The 20,963-nt window shown below is 50.1% G+C and overlaps 1 protein-coding gene across 1 annotated transcript in view; it reads right to left on the bottom strand.

Moving 5' to 3' along the window:
* Positions 1-20,963, bottom strand: part of PLXNA2 (plexin A2) — a gene marked incomplete at its 3' end in the record, with an annotated part of 215,866 nt that overhangs the window by 105 nt on the left and 194,798 nt on the right. Inside the window, exons 19-31 of the mRNA XM_082832378.1 lie at positions 18,174-18,317; positions 17,664-17,898; positions 15,486-15,628; positions 14,538-14,806; positions 12,576-12,642; positions 12,214-12,360; positions 11,421-11,580; positions 10,959-11,062; positions 6,920-7,019; positions 5,752-5,942; positions 4,223-4,392; positions 1,501-1,713; positions 676-826 (exon numbers count right to left, since the gene is read on the bottom strand). Coding sequence (XP_082688504.1) covers positions 676-826; positions 1,501-1,713; positions 4,223-4,392; positions 5,752-5,942; positions 6,920-7,019; positions 10,959-11,062; positions 11,421-11,580; positions 12,214-12,360; positions 12,576-12,642; positions 14,538-14,806; positions 15,486-15,628; positions 17,664-17,898; positions 18,174-18,317 — 2,094 coding nt within the window. The remainder of the gene's footprint in view (positions 1-675; positions 827-1,500; positions 1,714-4,222; positions 4,393-5,751; positions 5,943-6,919; positions 7,020-10,958; positions 11,063-11,420; positions 11,581-12,213; positions 12,361-12,575; positions 12,643-14,537; positions 14,807-15,485; positions 15,629-17,663; positions 17,899-18,173; positions 18,318-20,963) is intronic.

Consider the following 20,963-nt stretch of genomic DNA (forward strand, 5'->3'; position numbering starts at 1 on the left):
AAAAGCAAAGTGGGGGGGCAGACTCAGCATGGAAGAGGCCATTTTCCAGAATCCTATATCCTTCTATCTGCCTTTCCATTCTGCCCTCATGAATATAACCGTAAATAATGTAAATAATTGAATGTATGTATGACATACAGATGTCATACATACATGTATGTGTGTGTATGTACATATCTAAAGTATTTAAAACGACATTTAGCATATAGCAAGTGCTATGTGTTAGCTATTATTATTACTACGATTATGTTCAGGTACAGTGCTAATGCATGACTTGTGAATCCTCTGGAGCTGTCCTCTTCAGGATCTAGTCATGTCCACCTGTCTGTCTGAAATGTAACTGACAGCATCTTCCCGACTGCAAAGAAGAGTCTGATTCGTTGTTTAAGAATGGATGAAATTAATCGTACACTTTGCACGGAAAAACAATTACATTATCAAATAAAGGTGTTATGTATTGCATGAACAATGAAGGCAAGACAGTGGAAGGTGTAAGAAAGCACTGAATGGATCAGGAGAGGATAGGCTGGCTTCTAAAAGCACGGTGATGACTTTTTGACTCCGTGAATGTGTTTTCTGAATTACCCTCCGTTGCTGTTATTAAAGGATGGAGCCCTGCTTTTTGTTTAACCTGCTTTGCCCCCTGCGTGCGTCCTTCCCGGGGCCCTGACTCACCTCTTCGCTGTACTTGCTGACGTAGGAGTAGATCTCGTTGAGGGCGCTCAGCATGTTGAACTCCACGGCGTGCAGGCGGGATTGCTCGGCGAGGTAGGCGTTCATGTCCTGGTCACTGATGGCGGGGAGCTTGGCGATGTCTGCGTAGTATCTGCCGTACAGAGGACAGGCTCCTTGGTGGGGACTCAGCAAATACTGCCTACACCTACCCTGGCCCCAGAACCCTTGAGACCACAGTTGTCCCCAACTGCTCCTGCTTCCCTACTTCTCTTCTGACGAAGCTTCCTCTGGCCTCTTCCCTCAAGCTGAGGTTGGGGCCTGGAGGCTGGTTTTCCCTAAGGTTGGGGCCTGGAGACTGGTTCTCCCTAACTACTAACTTTCCAGGGTAGTTAAAAGCCCAGACTCTGACCAGACTCCTTGTATTCAAATTCCAGCTCTGCTACCTGCCAGCTGTGTGACCTTGGGTAAGTTATTTTGCCTCTCTGTGCTTCAGTTTCCTCCTCAGTAAAATGGGGATGATAATAATACCTACTTTACCACTCTGCTGGATACTTTAGTGAGGTGATACATACAACATCTTTAGCACAGTGCTGGGTGCTTAGCGTGTGCTCAGTAAATGGTAATTAGAATGCTAATGAGCTGACTTGAAGGGTACAGAGCTTCCCTTTCTTCCCCCAGCAGGAACTTTGGACAAGAGAGAAAAAGGTGATCATGAGGTCCCAAAGGCACCACAAACATGGTTTTGAGTCCTCGGTCAGTGAAACCCAGAGGAGGGAATGCAGCAGGCATTCAGGGCCACGGGCCTGTCCTGAGGGCGCTACTGACCTTTCCACCCAGCTCTTGTAGCTGGGGATGTCCTTGGCATAGAGCAGCTTGTTGGAAGGGGAGTCCTTGCCCAGCCGGTGCTCTGATGTTGAGCAAGAGTCCATGAAGGTCTGGGCCACCACAGAGAGGCAGGCGTCCGTGATGCTGCCCTTGTGGATGTCAAAGACAAACTGGGGGTTCTTGATCACATTCACCCAGAAGCGCAGAGGGAGGCTGTAGGAAACAGCAGAGCAGAGTCTCAGGGCTGTACCTTGGCCGTGCCCCATGCTGTTCACTAACATTCCTCCCTCCCCCACAATTCTCTCTCGAAGGGCAAGAGAATGAAGTCACAGAAAACTGGTCCAGCCTGGGCTGCCAATTTAGGCTAAGCTGTTACTGATGCTGGGAGAAAAGGAGAGGCACTATTGCGCCCTAATGGGGTGCTGACCCTGTTCTCTAACAACTGAGAGGTGGGCGTGGGTGGCTTTGTTCCCTCATGGAGGTCTTTTCCAAAGCCCTCTGTGTCCCCAGGGAAGCCCAAGTACAGAGGGCTGCACAGTTTTCCCAGAGGTTCAAACAAAGCCCCCAGGCTCCCAGAGTCCCTTCCCAATGCCTGTGGCCATTATCCAGAAGGATGCAGTGGCAGCCCCAGCACGGGCTCCGAGTGGGCACAAAGGGCGCCACCTGTGCTCCCCACCCAGCCCGGCTGCCCAGCCGCTTCCCAGGGCTGGCCCGGCCTGGCTGGGCTGAGGAATGGGCTCCCCTGGGGGCAGCTCTTTCACGACTCTCCCCGGGGCCGTCTCGGATCTGGCCAGGGGCAGAGGAAGAAGAGGAGGCCATTGTTGGCACGCTGGGAATGACTCACTAGGACTCCGAGTTTTTCCCACCCCAAGAGGAACTGATCAGTCGTTAGGAGAGTTCTTTCTGCAACTTGGGAATTTATAATCGGAGGAGAATGCTTTTTCTCTGCTCCTTAGGCCATAAGGAGGATAAGCCCATTTACTCCCCTTCAAAACCAGAACAGCTGCTGTTTCTGCTGCCTTTTCCAACTTGGCCCTCTCCTCCAGCTGCCTGCAGGCCCTTAACTCTTTTGGATCCTCTGTGGAATGAGCCCTGTCCCCGGCTTGTCCTTCGGGCCTGAGATGTTTCAGCCATCCAACCTACCTCCCCCGTCTCCTTCATTTTCTCTTGATTCTCCTGGACCCCAAACTTTCCCAAATGTCTCAGTTCACGCCAAGTCTTGGGAAAGATCAGCTGTGCCCACTCCAAGTCCTTCCATTATGATTTCTGCTTATCCTTCCAAATGCAACGGGATCACTCACTTTCCTTAACCCGGAGGGAGTGGCCTGGGCTGAGAGGTGACTCCTCTCTTCTACCTCCCCTTCCCCCGGCAGCTTTGGAAGCTTCTAATAGTCTTTCCTGGGACATTAGGGACCTGAGGTCTGGCTAAGGGGACTCTCCCCACCACAACTCCAGAGTCTGCTCTCCAGGGTATGACTTGGGCCTGGCCAGAAACAAAGGGCACAGAGATGGGGATAATCCAGAACGTTCTCTTGATTCCCTTGAAATTGCCACTCCCAGCGCTGGACTGAGGATCCGCCTAAGCAAAGGGAACAGCCATGGCCCCGGCCCTGGGAATGCAGATGAATGAAAGGCCTGTCCCAGTGACCTGCACTGGAGGCTCCTCACCCCACGACCACCAGAGCCTCTTCATTTCACTCCACTGTGATCAAAGCTGCAGACTTTGGAGCGCTTGGCAACCACAACACCCCAGAAAAGAAGGAATATATGGGGTTCGGGGTTGGGTTTTTCCAAAGTGTTTTGCTGGTTGCTAGGACTTTTGATTCCCAAATAACAGCCAGGGCCCATCTGTGCCGGCTCTGTTTTCCGAGGAGATGGCTGACTCCAGACAGCTGTGTGGGCTGCCTGCCCAACCCAAATGCCTGGACCCCCTCTCTTCCCTCTCTGTGCTCTTTTCCTGAAGGAAGGCTTTTACTCTGGCTCTTGGCCAGGCCCTTTGTGACCTGAAAGTCGGTCTTCAGTGTGGTCTATGGTCCAGGTTCAAAACCCAGGAGAGAAACGTCTTGCGTGAAGAGCCCGCAGGAGCTGTTTCTCCCAGTGCTGGGTTTGGCTGCAGAGGTTACCTTAGGGGAGACAGTCACGCCTGCAGGACGTCCTGCCTGCTGCTTCCTGAAAGCCATGGCGCCGGGGTAATCACTTGGCCTTAAGGGATCACGTTTGCAATGACAACCTCGTAGTTGGTGGGCTCAAGTCTACAGCAGGTGCAAGCTCTCTCCCAGCACTGGCCAACTTCCCCAGGGTCTAAGTTTAATTCAGGGCTTCCCCATTTCAGGAAGCGCCTTAGGTTCTGCCGTGCTTAGAATGCCCCACAACGCCTGTCTGTGAAGCTCTGCTGCTAGGTCTCAGATGTGGCTCTTTGTGTAGGTTCCTCCAGCTCCCTTTCCTAAGAAGTTAGGGAGGACGAGGCACGTCCCGGAGAAGGCTCTGAGCCTGGAAGGGCAGAGCTCTGTCCTGGTGCCAGGCTCTATGCCCGGCAGGGCCCACTTGGCGCCTGGGGACCACATCTGCTCTGCGGAGCATATGTTTGTCCCAGGAGCCTTGGATTACTCAGCCACAGCAGAGAACAGGCTCTGCCCATCTCCCTGGTCCCTGCTAGTTCTCACGCCCCGCAGCTTGCAGCCTCGCCAGGCTGCAGCTCTCCCTGGGCTCCCCAGGGGGTTACCAGTTGCTCTTCCAGGTGTGCCGCACATCTGTGTCGTGGATGCTGTGCCTGTCCGCCTGCTCATCCAGGAAATCGAACATGTACTTGATGGCCAGGGGGAGAGCACTGCCCCGGTGCACGGTGCTGAACAAGGTCTCAAACAAGTCATCCACGAACTTCTGCAGCGTGCCCTGGCGGAGGGGTGGTGGGAAAGTATGAGGTGGGGGAGGGGGACGGGCAGCAGGTGGGCAGACCAGATGGTGCCTTGGACCGATCCTGCCTTGGAGATTTGTCTGCAACGCGAGGCTGTGCAGAGTGTGTTGGGATTGGGGGTGGGGTGGGTGTTAGGCAGGTGGGAGGGACTGAATGGGCTGCAGATTCCTGGCCAGAACCTCCTCCAACCTGCGGCCACATGCCACATTTCTGCTTGTGTCCGTGGCAGGCGGGTGTGGGTGTGGGGAGTCTGACTGAAGACAGCAAATGCTCTGAGCCCAGGCTTCCAACGGGGAATGAAGGGCACAGGCTGGTACAAGAACAAAGTGGAGGGCTGGACCTTTCCAGCGAGAACAGGGCAGGACTGCAGAGGGTCTCACAGGAAGGTGTGAAGGGCCCACCATGTGAGTGGCCAGGGATAAGCAGTGTCTGGAGTGGGGACTGGGTGAAGGGTCCAGGTCCAAGAACGCTGAGACACAGCCCTGATCACAGGGCCTTGGAGGGAACCTGGGGCAGGGACAAGGCTGGGCCTGGGGCCCACAGTTTGCTGATTCAAAAATCACCTCTGAAGGTCAGGAAAATGTCCAACCTTTTGGTGTCTCTTTGTTGGTCTCTTATTAGCATATTAGGCAAAGCAAAATTTGAGACGCATGGTCTGATGGTGTATTTCTGAGGCACTTCAGGGAGCAAATCTGAGAGGCCACTGTATTAGAATTTCAGCCACATTTTTGTGGGGTCAGTGGGGGACAGTACTGGCAAATACGGGCTGGATGATTGCTATGCATATATAGGCAAACTTTTCTCTGCTAGGGAGGCTAGAACACAGCTTTAGATCATAGCTTCCAGCACTGCTGCTGCCTCGCTTCCATGAGCATCTGGGGTTAGATGAGATGGGATGGGGAAAGGGAAGCCTTCTCTTGGATACCAGAAGGACTAGGCCTTCATGCTTTTCCTCCCACTGTGGCCAGAAAGTGGGTAGAAAAGACACTGATGGAGGAAGCTGGCATATCTGTCCATCTAATACCAATAAAAAACCCCAATGATTTCCTAAGGGTTGTAGAGGCCCGAGGTGAGACCGTCGATCCTCTGAGGAGTAATGGCGGTCCTATAGGGTGAGCTAGGAGGAAAGATGTCATTGTGATTTTTGCCAAAGGGTAGAGAAGAGCAGTGGCCTGATCTCCTGGGAAGCCTGCCCCAGACCTGGACCTCCTTGTCCAAATGCGTTACCTTGAAGGACAGACTCCATGCTGTCCTTCCTATGCTGTGGGCTGGGTGGGGGGTAGGACACACCTCTGAGGAGGCCTTCCCTGGGCTGGGCAGGGCAGGGCAGGAATTACCTTAGTGGCCAATAGCCGGGTCAGGTAGATCTCGGACACCATTTTGCTGCCCCGGTCACCCTCCTTCTGGTCCCCATGGTCGTGGTTCTTCACCAGATGCCACACCTTGACCCCACTCTCCAGGTCTGGGGTGATCATGGGGGCCCGAGACCGCAGGCTGTCGGGACTGCCTGTGTACCTGAAGGAGGAGTCTGAGGAGAAGGGGGCAGCGGAGGCCTGTGAGCGACTAATTGCATCATCCTGGCTTGTAGAATCCTTCTAGAATCCCTGCCCACCTGCTGCACTCACTCAGAATAAACCAGTTTCAATTGGAAGGGGACCCTTGGGGTTTCATATTTGGTGGGTTATTTTATCGATCCTTGGTTGGCATGAGAACAGCCTGAAATCTTTTTGTCAAAAGAGGACCTAGAAATTCTGTGAGCTGGAGTGGCCCTTGGGAATTTGGGAGTCCCTCATTCCCGGATGCTTCCAGCAAAGAACAATCAATAGGGAAAATGTCAACCAAATATTCTCATAGAGGCTTTAGTAAAAGTCTGGATACTAAGGGCTGTGAGTGGAAATGCCCCCTCTCGGGAGTCGATGAGTTCCTTCTTACTTGGGGCCCAGAATATAGAATTGTCTGAGCCCCTTTTGGAGCTGCCAGCTTCAGTCCTGAGGTGTCCTTTAGCTGGACAGCCCAAAGCCTAGTGCTATACAGAACCAGAGGAAACAGAGTCAGAGAGAGTGAAACACCACAACCTCACTGCCCAGAGGGCACTGGGAGCCCTAGCACTCCTCAGGGGTGGAAGGGCTAGGATGGCCAATTGACTGCCCAAATTGGGACATGACTGAGAGCTAAAGGGGGCACTGTTAATAATTCAGTCAGGACGATAGCATAAACTGGGACTGGGTTATGTGAAACCCCCCATCCAAGAGCCTCCCTGGGTGTGGGCCCTTCAAACTGCTTCATCAGACCTGGGCTCTCAAAGGAGAGGTGCCAGGTACCACCTGCTGCCACAGCTCTGAGGAGACAGGCTGCTCCGAGGATGACTGGTCCAGGGAGAAAGGGAAGCCTTTGACTGCAGGCTGGCAGCAGTACGGGGCTCCTGCTGTCAGAAGGGACGGTGAGTAGCCCCTGGGGGTCACAGAAGACTCCACTGGCTGCCCAGGCTACCTTTCTGGTCCTCACCGTATCTGCTGATGGACGTCCGGGAGATGCTGGCAGAGGCAGGGATGTTGTAGGAGGAGGTCTGTTTGGGGACCAGAGCCACCACCGATCTGTCTGATACCTGAGAAGGGTATGAGAGATACAGTTCAGGTGAATGTTGGTATCTTGGGGAATAAAACTGTCAAGTACTTCTAGAAAGCTATGGAATGGGTTTAGGTAGAGCGTAAGGAGATCAGAAATGCTACAAATAACAATTCCTGCTTTTCAATATGGTAGCTACTTGCCACCTGTGGCTATTGGGCTCTTGCAATCCAATCAGTCCAAAGGGAGATGCCCTGTAAGTGTCTGAGCTCAGGTACGCTATAAATATACAATACACACTGGATTTCAATGACTTAGGATGAAAAAAGTATACAAACTGTCTCATTAATAATGTTCATATTGATTACATATTCAAATGACAATTATTTTAGTTCAGTTGTGTTAAATAAAACATTAACATTACATTCATCTGCTTATTTTTACTTTTTAAATGTGACTAGTAAAAAATGTAAAGTTATACGTGTGGCTTGCATTGTATTTCTATTAGAGGGAGCTAGTGTAGCCCAGCCTGCCTTGAGCTCTGTGAGTTACATACAACTATCCCCATCTTAGAGATGAGGAACTGAAGCATTGAGAAGCTAAACGACACCTTCAAGTTCGCACAGCTAACACACGATAGAGCCAAAATTTGTCGCCCGGACTGTCAGGCTCCAGAGCACATGTTCCCCTCATTGCATCCTAATTTGGGATTTTATTTCAAGACACACTGGTCTGAAGCCCATTTTCCCTTTTGGTTCTGATTTCTTTCTGGCCTGGGTCCTATAATGGCCCAGTCACCTTGAGGGGCTTCACCACAAGACAGCTGCTCTTGGGGAGTCAGCAAGAAAGAAGGTGTCTTGCCTGTAACCTGTGAGGTTGCCCAGGCTCAGCACCCAGCCTGCAGGGAAAGGGCTGATAAATGAGGAGCCATATTGAAGACATTTGGGGCCATTTTCATTTAAGGTTACCCTCCATCCAATAAAAACAGAGAATCCCCAGAATTGTGGCGGTCCAATTAAACCCCTAATGCAGAGGAAGTAAAACAGCTATAATAATGTTATGGGCCATGAAACATTCCTATTAAACCATTTTTTACTTTAACAATTTTTATGAACTTTATAAGTTTGATTTATGGCTGCACCAGTCGTAAAACCATCTTTCTGGGTCTTAAATTGTCAGTCCCTCTCTCCCACCAAAAAAAAAATTAAATGTTGGGAAGTCAAACTGTAAGTGAACATTAGCACTAACGAGATTCCCCGATAGCCAGTTTTAGTAGTGCTGTTTAATTTCACCCTCCCTATAAATCTGCGGGAACCCGGGAAGTTTTTAAAAATCTCTTTGTTAATTAAGATTATGCAGATTTTTCTCCTGTAGGGGCTCCAAGGACCTTTGACTCCTGGGAGGGTAACAAGAGGTTGACGCTTTGACTTGATGGCATAAAGCTGCAGGGTCCAGGGCTCTTCACAGTTGCCAATGCGTAGTTACTTCCCAGTTGGGGCGGCTCCCCAGACTGCAGGCAGCTTGTACCATCAGCACTAGGTCTGTAAAGGAGTCGGGGGGGGGGCTCCCCTGGCGGCACAGTGGTTGAGAGTCCACCTACCGATGCAGGGGACACGGGTTCGTGCCCCGGTCCGGGAGGATCCTACATGTCTCAGAGCAGCTGGGCCCGTGAGCCATGGCCGCTGAGCCTACGTGTCCGGAGCCTCCTGTGCTCCGCAATGGGAGAGGCCACAGCAGTGAGAGGCCCGCGTACCGCAAAAAAAAAAAAAAAAAAAAAAGGAGGAGGAACTCCCCACCTAGGACTTTCAGGAACTCTCTTTGCAATTGAAATGATACACGAAAGCCTGGCAGGAGCAAGGGTTTATTCTCCCAGGGAGAACAGATTATGTTATCATTTATGGCTTGTCGTCACCTAAAGGGAGATTCACAAGGTGACTGGGATGACCACAGTTCAACTGAATTCCAGGTCTCATCACTAAATCTCCCTTGTCCTTAGTCTCCAGTCTTTCTCTTGACCAACAGGTGATGCAAACCCGTGGGCAAGATGCCTGGCTGGGTCTGACCTTGCCTCTGCACTTCGCAGCTACGTGACTTCGGGAAAGTCACTTAACCTCTCTGCACCTCAGTTGTCTCATGTGTCAAAGGGGATAATAATCGAGTCTAGGTTTGTTGCGAGGATTAAAGGCATTAGAACACGTAGAGGCTGGGAGCAGTGGTGCCTGGCACCCAGTGACACTCAGTAACTGCTGGTATTACTGTTGCTATTATGAACATCATCATCATCATCGTCTCCCAAAGGGAAGAATAATCCCTCTTGTCCCCTGTCACTCAGGGCTAGCGTGTGGGAAGAGCCTTGCACAAAGTAAAGCTCGGTAAATATTTGAGGAATGAATGAATACATGAATGATAAATGACATCGGGGAATTCAAAGTGCTTTGTAAGATGAGCACTGTTAGAACAGAATATTCCATTCTTCTGATTGGGAGTCATAGGACAGACAGACCAGTAACAAGCATTAGAGCACCAAAGACAGAAGAGCGGCCCCATTCCTGCCCTGGAGAAACTTACAATTTGGGGGCATAATGCTCATTTCTTTTGCACTTTCTTCTTCGGTTCTAATTGGTTCATTAAAACTGTTCTACGAAGCCCAGTGTGAAGTGGGGTCGGGGGCTGGGGTGGAATCAACAGAGTGATTATAGCTACTATGGAGTGGTATATACATCCTGGTATACCTCACCTGTGGTTTCTCATACTTCCAACCACCTTCACAATTTGGGGTCATATCTCCATTCACTGATGAGGAACCCAAGGTTTAGGGAGATTAAAGTCACATCACCAGTGAGTGGGGAAGCAGGGGTTTAAATAGAACTCACAAATTCTTTTCTCTGCCCACTATACCACACATACTCCATTTAGGGAGGGGGTCCAGGCAGAGTGTCAGCATGGGAAATGCAGGCCAGTAAGGGGGATGGAGCCTGAAAGGGAGCATTTTGGGGTTTCCCCAGTGCCCCTCTCTTTCCTCTGTGCCCCAAGAGGCTCCCAGGCAGGTCCTGCTGGCTGTTAGGACCCCCAGCCTCCTGGTCGTTGGCACCTCAGTGCTTAAGAACCCAGCCTGCCAGCCCCTCCCCACCCTCCCCGTGTGAGGCAGGGACAGAGGATGATGTTATTAACCAGGCAATCCCACAGGGTCCTGCTGCCCAAGGCGCTTCCTCTGGTTGGTTTAATTTCCCTCACTGTCGCTCATCTCCAGCTTCTATTTTAGTATGTTTTTCGAATCCCAACCAGCCTACCCGTGCTTAATCTTACAGAGACCCCCAGCTGTGAGTGGTTACCATGAGAAGCAAGGGGGGGTGAGAGTAGATACCTCTCGGGATCTTTTGTTCTTTTGCTGAGATTTTTTTTTTTTTTTTGACTGTTCCATTCAATGTGTCTGCCTGTGTGCTAAACACTCTACCTACTATATTCAATCTATTCCTCACAACTTTATGGGGCAGGGATCACCATTAACTCCATTTTAGAGATGAGAAGAATGAGAGCTTAAGCAACTTCCCCAGGGACACCAGCTAGTAAGTGGCAGAATATAAGACCCAAGTCCCTGCTTCGTTGCAGGTGAGATGTGTAAGCCGCGTTAGTAAGAAAGCAAAGGGAAAGCAGCAGGAGACTATGCAGCTGTCTGTGAAAGATGCCATGTTTCTGCAGGCGAAGAGCTACACTCTGTACAGGATAGGAATGTCCAGCCCAACCCCACACCAGTTCAGTCAGTTTCTCAGGGTGAGTCTGGACACTCGTGTTTTCGACAGCTTCCCCCAGTAATTCTCATCAGCAGCTGTGGCTGAGAATCACTGCTCTAGACTCAGGCAGGAGGTGGAGAGGGGAGAGAAGAGAACCCTTTTAGGGCTTTGAGGGCCTTAGAGCAAACCTCAGAAGGGGGGGGCATTCTGGGAGGGCAGGGGTCCCTGACGCAAAGCCCTGCCCTCACCTGATAGTGCATCAGCGTGTTGAGCCGCTTCCAGTCACCCTCGATCTTGGTGGTGATGTCCTCGTCCTGCAGCACGACCCGGGCAATCCGGCCTTGACGCCACTCTGGGTGGAGGGGTGGTGCAGGAGCAGTGTGAGGGGCGGGGGCCGGGACTGCCCAGTCGTGGGGTCCTCTAGGGGCCTGGCAACCCCGGCTCCCTCAAGCTGGTGCAATGACAGTGTTTCAGGCGTCTGGGGCTCCGGGGGTGTCAATGCTGGCAAAAGCATGGGCCTCCCCAGAGGCGGCCACATCTGAGTGGGCAGTGTTTCAGGCACGCATTTCACCTGGCCCCTCACCTGGACGGGACCCAGTCATGCCCCGACGAGGGGCTGTCTGCGGGGCAGGGCTTCCCCCCCACACCCCTGCCATAGCCCAAATGCCCTCCTGGAAGTTGCCCTCACACTCCAAGGCCAGGTTTCCTACCCAAGTCCATGTCAACAGCCCTCGGCCGCTGGGAGTAGGGCACGTTCTTGTAGATGGCATCGAGAATCTTCTCTTTGACCTGCGTGATGGTGTCACAGTTCAACACCTTCACTGGGATCTCCGGACTGTTCTCGTTGTCAGGGTTGACGCAGTTCAGGATCTACAGGTGGCGATGGAAGAGGGACAGGATGCGAGTTGAAGGAGCCATTTGGGGGAGAGGGCGTGAGGCCCTGGAGCCTTCTCTTACCCAGGCTCCCCCTCCTCACAGGAGAAACGGGTGTCCCTCTGTCTGTGTCTCAGTTTCTCTCACCTTCCAGCCATCTGCCAATGACAGCTTGAGTCCTTCTGCCCACCTCTCTTTCTCAGAGAGACAGGACTCTACTTTCTAGCCCCTGATGGCTTAGGGGAGGCTGTCATCCTGGGTGGAGACGTCCTGGGGGATCAGGGGTGCCTCCAGGTGTTGCAAGGGCTGGCCTCCCACTTCCCCGAAGCCTCTATATTAGAGATCAGCAGACTTCTTCCCCGTCATGCTAATTTCCCCACAGCTAATGCTGAGTGATCTAGGGTAAACGCAGGCGATGCAAGCTCTTTAGGCCCACCCAATGTGATAGGGGAGGAGGGGCCCAGGCCTGTGTGTCCACCCTTGGGACACTTGGCATGCCCCCTGGACTGGCCCCCAGGCCGGCCTCCCAGCCTCTTTATTGACCCCTCAAACTGGCTTTGTGGTGAGAAGGCAGAGCACGGATTAGAGGCAGGAGGTCCGTGCTGTCCCCTGGGCTTCCTGCCTCCTCACCAGGGTCTTGTAGTCGATCTGCTGCCGGATGAGCTTGTCCTCGCTCAGGGAGTAGCGGGCCTCGCCCGTGATGGCATCGATGGGGCCCTTCTCCATCTGCTGTTTGATGGCGCAGTAGAGCATGAAGAGCGGCTCCCCCGCACACTCCTGTGGGCGGACGCAGGGCGTAGGTGGCGGGGTACCAGCCTCCTTCCCTCCCTCTCCCCACCCTATTTCTAGGCCCGCTTGGCTTTGGGGCACCCAGCCAGGTAGGTTTCTGTTCCTAAGGGGGGGGGTCCCCATGCAGCCCTGATGGCCAGGCTCAGAGGGGCAGCCCCCATCTTGCTCTCAACTCCCAGTTCCTGTCTCACTCCCAGTCTCACCTTCAGGAACTTGTGCAGGAGGAAGGCAAACCAATTGGTCAGCATCTTCTCAGCCACGGACTCTGTCCTGGGGAGGCAGAAGGGATAAGGGCAGTCCTTTATGGAGGGGTCTAAGGGTGGGGGTGTGCCTAGCTTGTTGTGTGGACCAGGGTTCAAGAGAACAAGGGCATGAAAGAAGCCAGGGCTGGGGGCCAGGACACTGTGTCCTGTCCCAACGCTACCAGTAATGAGAAGTGAAACCTTGGGCTAGAGGCTTCTTTCTGGACCTCAATTTCCAGCAAAAATGGAGTGGTGCTATGGGTTTGCAGACACAGGGACCAAGAATACCATCCTTTTACCCTCTTCCAGCCTCAGGGTGATGGAGTTTCTATGTCCCTTTGGGATTTCCTGCATGTCTGAATATCTGCATGTCCACAAGGTCCCTGGTACCTTCCCCTCCAAACAGAGTCAGACTGCCTGGGTTCAAATCCTTACTCTGCTGCGTACTGGCCTGTGTGATCTTGAGTAAGTCATTTCCTCTCTCTGGGTTCAGTTTCCCCATCTCTAAATGGGGATGATAATAATAATAACCATCATCATCATCATCATCATCTATCCCACAGGGTTGTTGTCAAGGTTGAATGAATTAATGTATGTAAAGTGCTAAGAATAGTGCATATACCTGCTCGCTGTCATCACTGTCCTGCGGGGTCGTGGACCCCAGACCCTCAGGTAAAGAGCAGTGTGTGCAAGTGTTTAGCTGACAGGGGATCTGCCTCTGTAAGCACCGCCCCTTCGTCCTGCCCCACCCCCATCATCCCAGGCTGCAGATCTGGGGACCTGCAGAGGAACGAAGTGGCTGTGACAGACCCGCAGTGATGGGGATGCCGGAGGGGTATTTTAACTCGCTGCACGTGGTGCAAATAATACCCTCCGGTTGCCGTAAATCCCAGGCATTTGCCAGGGCTGATCAGCAATGCGGGCCTGGGAGAGAGTGACAATGGCAGGAGAAATTGTGGCTCTCTCCCTGGCCCCTCCCAGCACCCTCTCCCTGCATTGTGCCTGAGATTAGCTCTAATTTAAATACAACAGTTCTTAATGAGAGTTTCTAATGCTCAGATTGGCAGAATGGGGGCTCTGTACTCATAAAACAAAGCTATTCTTTCTCCCTCCTCACCCCACATGGGGTCTGGAAGCCTGAGATCTTGCAAGGAGAAGGCTGCCGAGAAGGCAGTGAAATGGAGGTGGCACATTCCAAGCCCTGCTGCCAGCTGAGCTCCAAAGCTGTGCTGGGCTCCCCAGGGCCCCCAGAGAGGGTAGGCTCGGGGATGGATGGCCAAGGTCTCTGACCCTCTTCCCTGCCAGGAAAATGGCAACCGAGGAGGGAGTGGTGGTGGATGCTGGTGATTCAGATCCAGGAAGCCGGGCACTGATGGGAGAGGCCACACCATATCTCCAGCTGGGTGCTGTCCAACAGAGCCCCTGCTATGATGGGAATGGCCTTTATCTGTGCTTCCAATATGGCGGCCACTGAGCACTTGGGATGCAGTTAGTGCAATGGAGGAACTGAATTTTACATTTTCTTTTAAATTAATGGTCACATGTGCTACTGTGTTGGACAGTGAAACTCAGGATGCATGGGGAGGGAGACTTCAAGACAGGTATTATTAGTGCCATTTTGTTCACGAGGAAACTAAATAGCAGAGTGGCCACATCACTGGCCCAAGATCACACGACTAGCAGGTAGCAGAGCTGGGGTTCAAGCTCAGATGCTCTGGGGCCTGTGCTCCTGCATCACGCTCAGCACCTGCAGACACGGCACAGCCACCCAGACTGAAGGAAGATGAGACTCTGCACTGGGAGCTGCAGGGACACAGGCCTTCCTGGGTGGGGGCGCCTTCTCGTGGGACCCACACTAACCAGCCCTGCCCCACCCCGGACGTCCCTGTTTAGATGCCTCCCCGCGTCTGGCGCAGGTCAGACCTCCGGAGAAGCAGCTTGGGGTGGTTCTTGTTCTCCAGGTTCTTATCGATGAGGTCGGAGAGCAGCTGCTTGAGGACGTCGGTGGCGTACTCCAGGCGGCCCTGCAGGCCGGTCATGATGAGCGAGGCCACGTTGCCGCGGTCCCGCATGGAGAAGCTGCGCTGCAGCTCCAGGGTGCGGATGAAGGTCAGCAGGAACACCTTGTTGTTGATGAGCTGGGCGAAGAGCTTCAGGGCCTTCTCCACGTGCTGCTGCCCGTTGCCCTGCACCTGGGATGGGTGTGATGGGCGTGGCTTCAGAGGACGAGCTTCCGGCTCTCCAGGAGGGTGTTGGCTGATGACGATGCCAGCTATAGGACCCTCTCCATGACGCCTGTAACCGCCCCACCCTCGGTGATGTAGGAATAACTGGTCTCTGAGGTCTGCAGTCTGCTCTGACTTCCCCCTGGGTTGAGAGGGTTGGGCTCCAGGTAGAGACCTCAGAGAGGATGCTACTCATCTGATTTTCCCAAAGATGCAACACAATAGGAGATACCGCAGCAGACTAGCTTGGTTTACTAGTTTCCCCTTAATCTCCTCTGCCCTGATTTATTATCTTTAGTAAAACAAACTGAGAAATGAAAAAACAAGCCTCACAGAATCATAGGTCTTTCCTTAAGCCAGCTTAAATCCATTCGGAAATGAGGCAGAATCTTAGTTAATTAATTCAGTCATTAATTAAAAAATGACAAATAATCAGCTTTCCCCTGGAATCATCCCAAAGAGCCTGGGTGCCCCCCCGGCTGTGATTTTCCTGGTTGGAAATATCCCCGTTACGGTGATGCTTCTACAAGCTATTTCTCCTCCTCACTCCTGACCTTCTTCTGAGCACTGGGCCCCATTGGCATTTCCTAGGAAACCCAGGGCCCACGTCCCTGCTGGGCAGCTGGGCGAGGGAGGCGGGTGTTACCTCCAGCTCACGCAGGACGGGATGGTCCTCAATGCCGGGGAACAGGACTCGCATAGCATAGGTCCGATAGTCCAGGTAGGGGATTCCTGAGCGGTCCAGGTCACTGGTCAGCTCGTTGATGTCTGTCTGGAGCTCGGCAAAAGCTATGAAAGTGCAGTGGAGACAGGGAAGCTCAGGAGGGGAATGCAGGCCGGGGAGGGGAAAGGCGGGAGAAGTTCGTGGAGGAGGGAAGGGCCAGGTGTAGAGACAGGGAGGGTTATAGGGGTGCGTCTCCAGGGGCAATGAGATATCTCCAGTCTGCCTTTCTTAGGTGGTGGGACTATGGGTGATTTTTATATTATTTCCTCCTCTATGCTTACCTATAATTTTGAATTTTCTTTCTATGTATTATAAGTGTAGTTAAAACAAAGGAAGCCCATGACTTGGGTCATGCAGGTGATACAGGTGCTAGAAGCAGGTGAGAGGCAGTGGTCGAACAGATCAAACAAAGACCAGAATAGGTAGCTTTGCTCCCCTTTTCCAAGCAAGAGAATAAACCAAGATGCAAAAACCTTGGGGGAAAATGAAAATCAAAACCACCATGAGATACCACTTCATACCCATTAGGATGGCTATTATAAAAAAAGTGGAAAATAACATGTGTTGGCTAGGATGTGGAAAAACTGGAACCCTCATATCTTGCTGGAGGGAATGTAAAGTGGTACAGCTGCTCTGGAAACCAATTTTGTGATTCCTCCAAAAATTAAACATAGAATTACCAAATGACCCAGCAATTCCTCTCCTACATATACACCCAAAATAACTGAAAGCAGGGACTTGAGCAGATGCTTGTACCCTCACGTTCACAGCAGCATTATTCATGATACCAAAAGGTGGAAACAACCCAAATGTCCATTGACAGATAAATTGATAAGTAAAATGTGGTTTATATACCCAATGGACTATTATTTAGCCTTAAAAAGGAATGAAGTTCTCTCAAATGCTACAACATGGATGAACCTTAAAGACATGACACTAAGTGAAATAAACCAAACACAAAGGGACACATACTGTGTGATGCCATTTATATGAGTTTCCTAGAGTAGTCAAATTCATAAAGACAGAAAGTGGGAGAGGAGGGTGAGGGATTATTGTTTCATGAGTACAGAGTTTCAGTTGGGGAAAATGTGGAAGTTCTGGAGATGGATGGTGGTGATGGTCACACGATACTGTGAATGTACTTAATGCCTCTTAATCTCTTTTTAAATAACCAATTAACTTCTGTACACAGAAGTGGAGAGAGCACTAGGGTGCAAAGATAAGAAAGTTAAAATGGTAAATGTTATGTTATATATATTTAACATTCACACTCACACATGAACGAAACTGAGAACACCACCAAACCCAGACTTAGGGAGCCCTGACCACCAGGCCCTTGGCCAAACAGGGGCTTCCCCTTGGTGGCAGACCTGTCTCCTGATGCCCTCCTTGCTCCTCCCCAGCCTGGGCGCTGGGAAGAGCCTGGCCCACTTTGCCCCAGCCCAGCTCTTCCCTTTCATCCAGCAGAGGGCTTGTTCTGATCTTGAAGTTTGCAGCAAAAGGAGAAATCTTTTGATTCCTAATTGAGATGTTTACCCAGGGAGTCTTCCAGGTCCTCAGCCCAAGGGGACACCAGGTAGCTGCGGTTGCTTGGGAGACAGAAGAAACACTGTCTCCACCACCACAGCCTGGGACACCCTGCAAGTGGCCTTCAGAGGCTCAGCCTGCAGTACTGGCTGAAGTCACAATGTGGGGGAGGGGATGGGGTGGAAGGGAGGGCATGTGCTCTCACCTTTCCTGCTGCTCCAAGGCAACCAGGCAAAAGGAGCTGTCACTCCTACGTGGGGATCTAGAGTCTGAGGCAACAGGGCCCAGGAGGCTCTGACTGTGGGGAGACTGCGGTCCCGGGAAGGAGAGTAGGCTGGGCCAGACTGTGGGATGAGTCAGGGCACAGGGGGACAGAATAATGGGATCAAGTCTGGGGCCTTACTGTGGGCATTTTAAGGGCAAAGGAAGTTTAAGAGAAAACAGAGGTCAAAGTGGAGCAGGGTGGCTTGTGGTAGAGGAGATGGGAGCAAAGATGAGAGCTATTTTAGGGAGGGGGGTAATAAGGCTGGTGAGGAAAGAGGGTCCCAGAAACGAGGGAGTGCCTCCACTTACCTTCCTTACACTCCAGGGCCACACGGGACTCCAGGTTGTCCATCTGCATTTGGAGCCGCTTGAGAGTGAGGTCATTTTCTCGAGACTTGCGCTTGTAGGCGATGAGCACAATGATGACGATGATGAGCAGTAGGCTGCCGCCTGCCGCGATGCTGACGATGGCTGGCAGGGTCAGCAAGCTATCTGAGATGACACTCACCGAGCCGGGCGAGAATACCATGCCACCCACGTGGACCTGTGCATGGCACACACACAGTCGCTGTAGAGCCCTGGCATCCAATCCTTCTTGATTCAGAAAGGGCATGAGAGACCACAACCACACAGTGCAGTCTGGATACAAAACAACTTCCTGCTTATCATCTGCCTTTCTTTTCTTGTGTTCTTAGCTCCTACCCATTTTAATATAGGATTTTGTGATGAGGAGATATGGAGGAGGTTGAAGACCCTTTCTTTATGACAGATTATACATGAAAGATGAGGAGGGGAGGAATAATAAGACGGTTCACTCACCATGACCTTGTGCTGCCCAGTGAGGTTGGGAGGCTCGCAGAGCAGTTGTGTCTCAGACACAGTGACAGTGCATGGGGTCTCTCCAATCAGCACAGTGTAGTTGAGTTTGGCACCTCCAGAAGCAGGAGGGCAGAGGTTTTTGCCCTGTAGGTAAGAGCAATCTTAATAGGAATAATTGACACATGTGCACAGAGGTTAATTGGTTATTTCAAAGGAGATTAAGACCAGTCCCTCCCATCAGGAAGCTTCCACAAGCCTCTTAGATAGCCTCATCCACCAGAGAGCAGATAGCAGAAGCAAGAAGAACTACAATCCTGCAGCCTGTGGAACAAAAACCACATTCACAGAAAAATAGACAAGATGAAAAGGCAGAGGGCTATGTACCAGATGAAGGAACAAGATAAAACCTGAGAAAAATAACTTAATGAAGTGGAAATAGGCAACCATCCAGAAAAAGAATTCAGAATAATGATAGTGAGGATGATCCAGGACCTCGGAAAAAGAATGGAGGCAAAGATCGAGAAGATGGAAGAAATGTTTAACAAAGACCTAGAAGAAATAGAGAACAAACAAACAGAGATGAACAATACAATAACTGAAACAAAAATTACACTAGAAGGAATCAATAGCAGAATAACTGAGGCAGAAGAATGGATAAGTGACCTGGAAGACAGAATGGTAGAATTCACTGCTGCGGAACAGTGAATGAAAAAGAAATGAAGAAGAATGAAAAGAATGAAGAATGAAAAGAAATGAAGAGAGCCTAAGAGACCTCTGGGAAAACATTAAACGCAACAACATTCGCATTATAGCGGTCCCAGAAGGAGAAGAGAGAGAGAAAGGACCCGAGAAAATATTAGAAGAGATTATAGTCAAACACTTCCCTAACATGGGAAACGAAATAGCCACCCAAGTCCAGGAAGCACAGAGAGTCCCAACAGGATAAACCCAAGGAGAAACATGCCGAGACACACAGTAATCAAATTGGCAAAAATTAAAGGCAAAGAAAAATTATTGAAAGCAGCAAGGGAAAAACGACAAATAACATACAAGGGAACTCCCTTAAGGTTAACAGCTGATATCTCAGCAGAAACTCTACAAGCCAGAAGGGAGTGGCAGGATATACTTAAAGTGATGAAAGGGAAGAACTGACAACCAAGATTACTCTACCCAGCAAGGATCTCACTCAGATCCGATGGAGAAATCAAAAGCTTTACAGACAAGCAAAAGCTAAGAGAATTCAGCACCACCTAACCAACAAACACTAAAGGAACTTCTGTAACTGAGAAACACAAGAGAAGAAAAGGACCTACAAAAACAAACCCAAAACAATTAAGAAAATGGTAATAGGAACATACGTATTGATAATTACCTTAAACATGAATGGATTAAATGCTCCAACCAAAAGACACAGGCTTGCTGAATGGATATAAAAAACAAGACCCATATATATGCTGTTTACAGGAGACCCACTGCAGACCTAGGGACACATACAGGCTGAAAGTGAGGGGATGGAAAAAGATATTCCATGCAAATGGAAATCAAAAGAAAGCTGGAGTAGCAATAATAATATCAGATAAAATAGACTTTAAAATAAAGAATGTTACAAGTGACAAGGAAGGACACTATATAATGATCAAGGGATCAATCCAAGAAGAAGATATAACAATTATAAATATATATGCACCCAACATAGGAGCACCTCAATACATAAGGCAACTGCTAACAGCTCTAAAAGAGGAAATCAACAGTAACACAATAATAGTGGGGGACTTTAACACCTCACTTACACCAACGGACAGATCATCCAAACAGAAAATTAATAAGGAAACACAGCTTTAAATGACACAATAGACCAGATAGATTTAATTGATATTTATAGGACATTCCATTCCAAAACAGCAGATTACACTTTCTTCTCAAGTGCGCACAGATCATTCTCCAGGATAGATCACATCTTGGATTACAAATCAAGCCTCAGTAAATTTAAGAAAATTGAAATCATGTCAACCATCTTTTCTGACCACAACACTATGAGATTAGAAATCAATTACAGGGAAAAAAATACACAAACACATGGAGGCTAAACAATACATTACTAAATAACCAAGAGATCACTGAAGAAATCAAAGAGGAAATCAAAAAATACCTAGAGACGAATGACAATGAAAACACGATGATCCAAAACCTATGGGATGCAGCAAAAGCAGTTCTAAGAGGGACGTTTATGGCTATACAAGCCCACCTCAAGAAACAAGAAAAGTCTAAAATAAACAATCTAACGTTACACCTAAAGGAACTAGAGAAAGAAGAACAAACAAAACCCAAAGTTAGCAGAAGGAAAGAAATCATCAAGATCAGAGCAGAAATAAATGAAATAGAACAAAGAAAACAATAGTAAAGACCAATAAAGTAAAAGCTGGTTCTTTGAGAAGATAAACAAAATTGATAAACCATTAGCCAGACACATCAAGAAAAAGAGGAGAGGACTCAAATCAATAAAATTAGAAATGAAAAAGAAGAAGTTACAACAGACACCCCAGAAATACAAAGCATCCTAAGAGACTATTACAAGCAACTCTATGCCAATAAAATGGACAACCTGGAAGAAATGGACAAATTCTTAGAAAGGTATAAACTTCCAAGACTGAACCAGGAAGAAATAGGAAATATGAACAGACCAATCACAAGTAATGAAATTGAAACTGTGATTAAAAAGTTTCCAACAAACAAAAGTCCAGGACCAGATGGCTCCACAGGTGAATTCTAGCAAACATTTAGAGAAGAGCT

The sequence above is a fragment of the Leucopleurus acutus genome, assembly GCF_964270905.1.
Source record: "Leucopleurus acutus genome assembly, chromosome: 2".
NCBI lineage: Eukaryota > Metazoa > Chordata > Mammalia > Artiodactyla > Delphinidae > Leucopleurus > Leucopleurus acutus.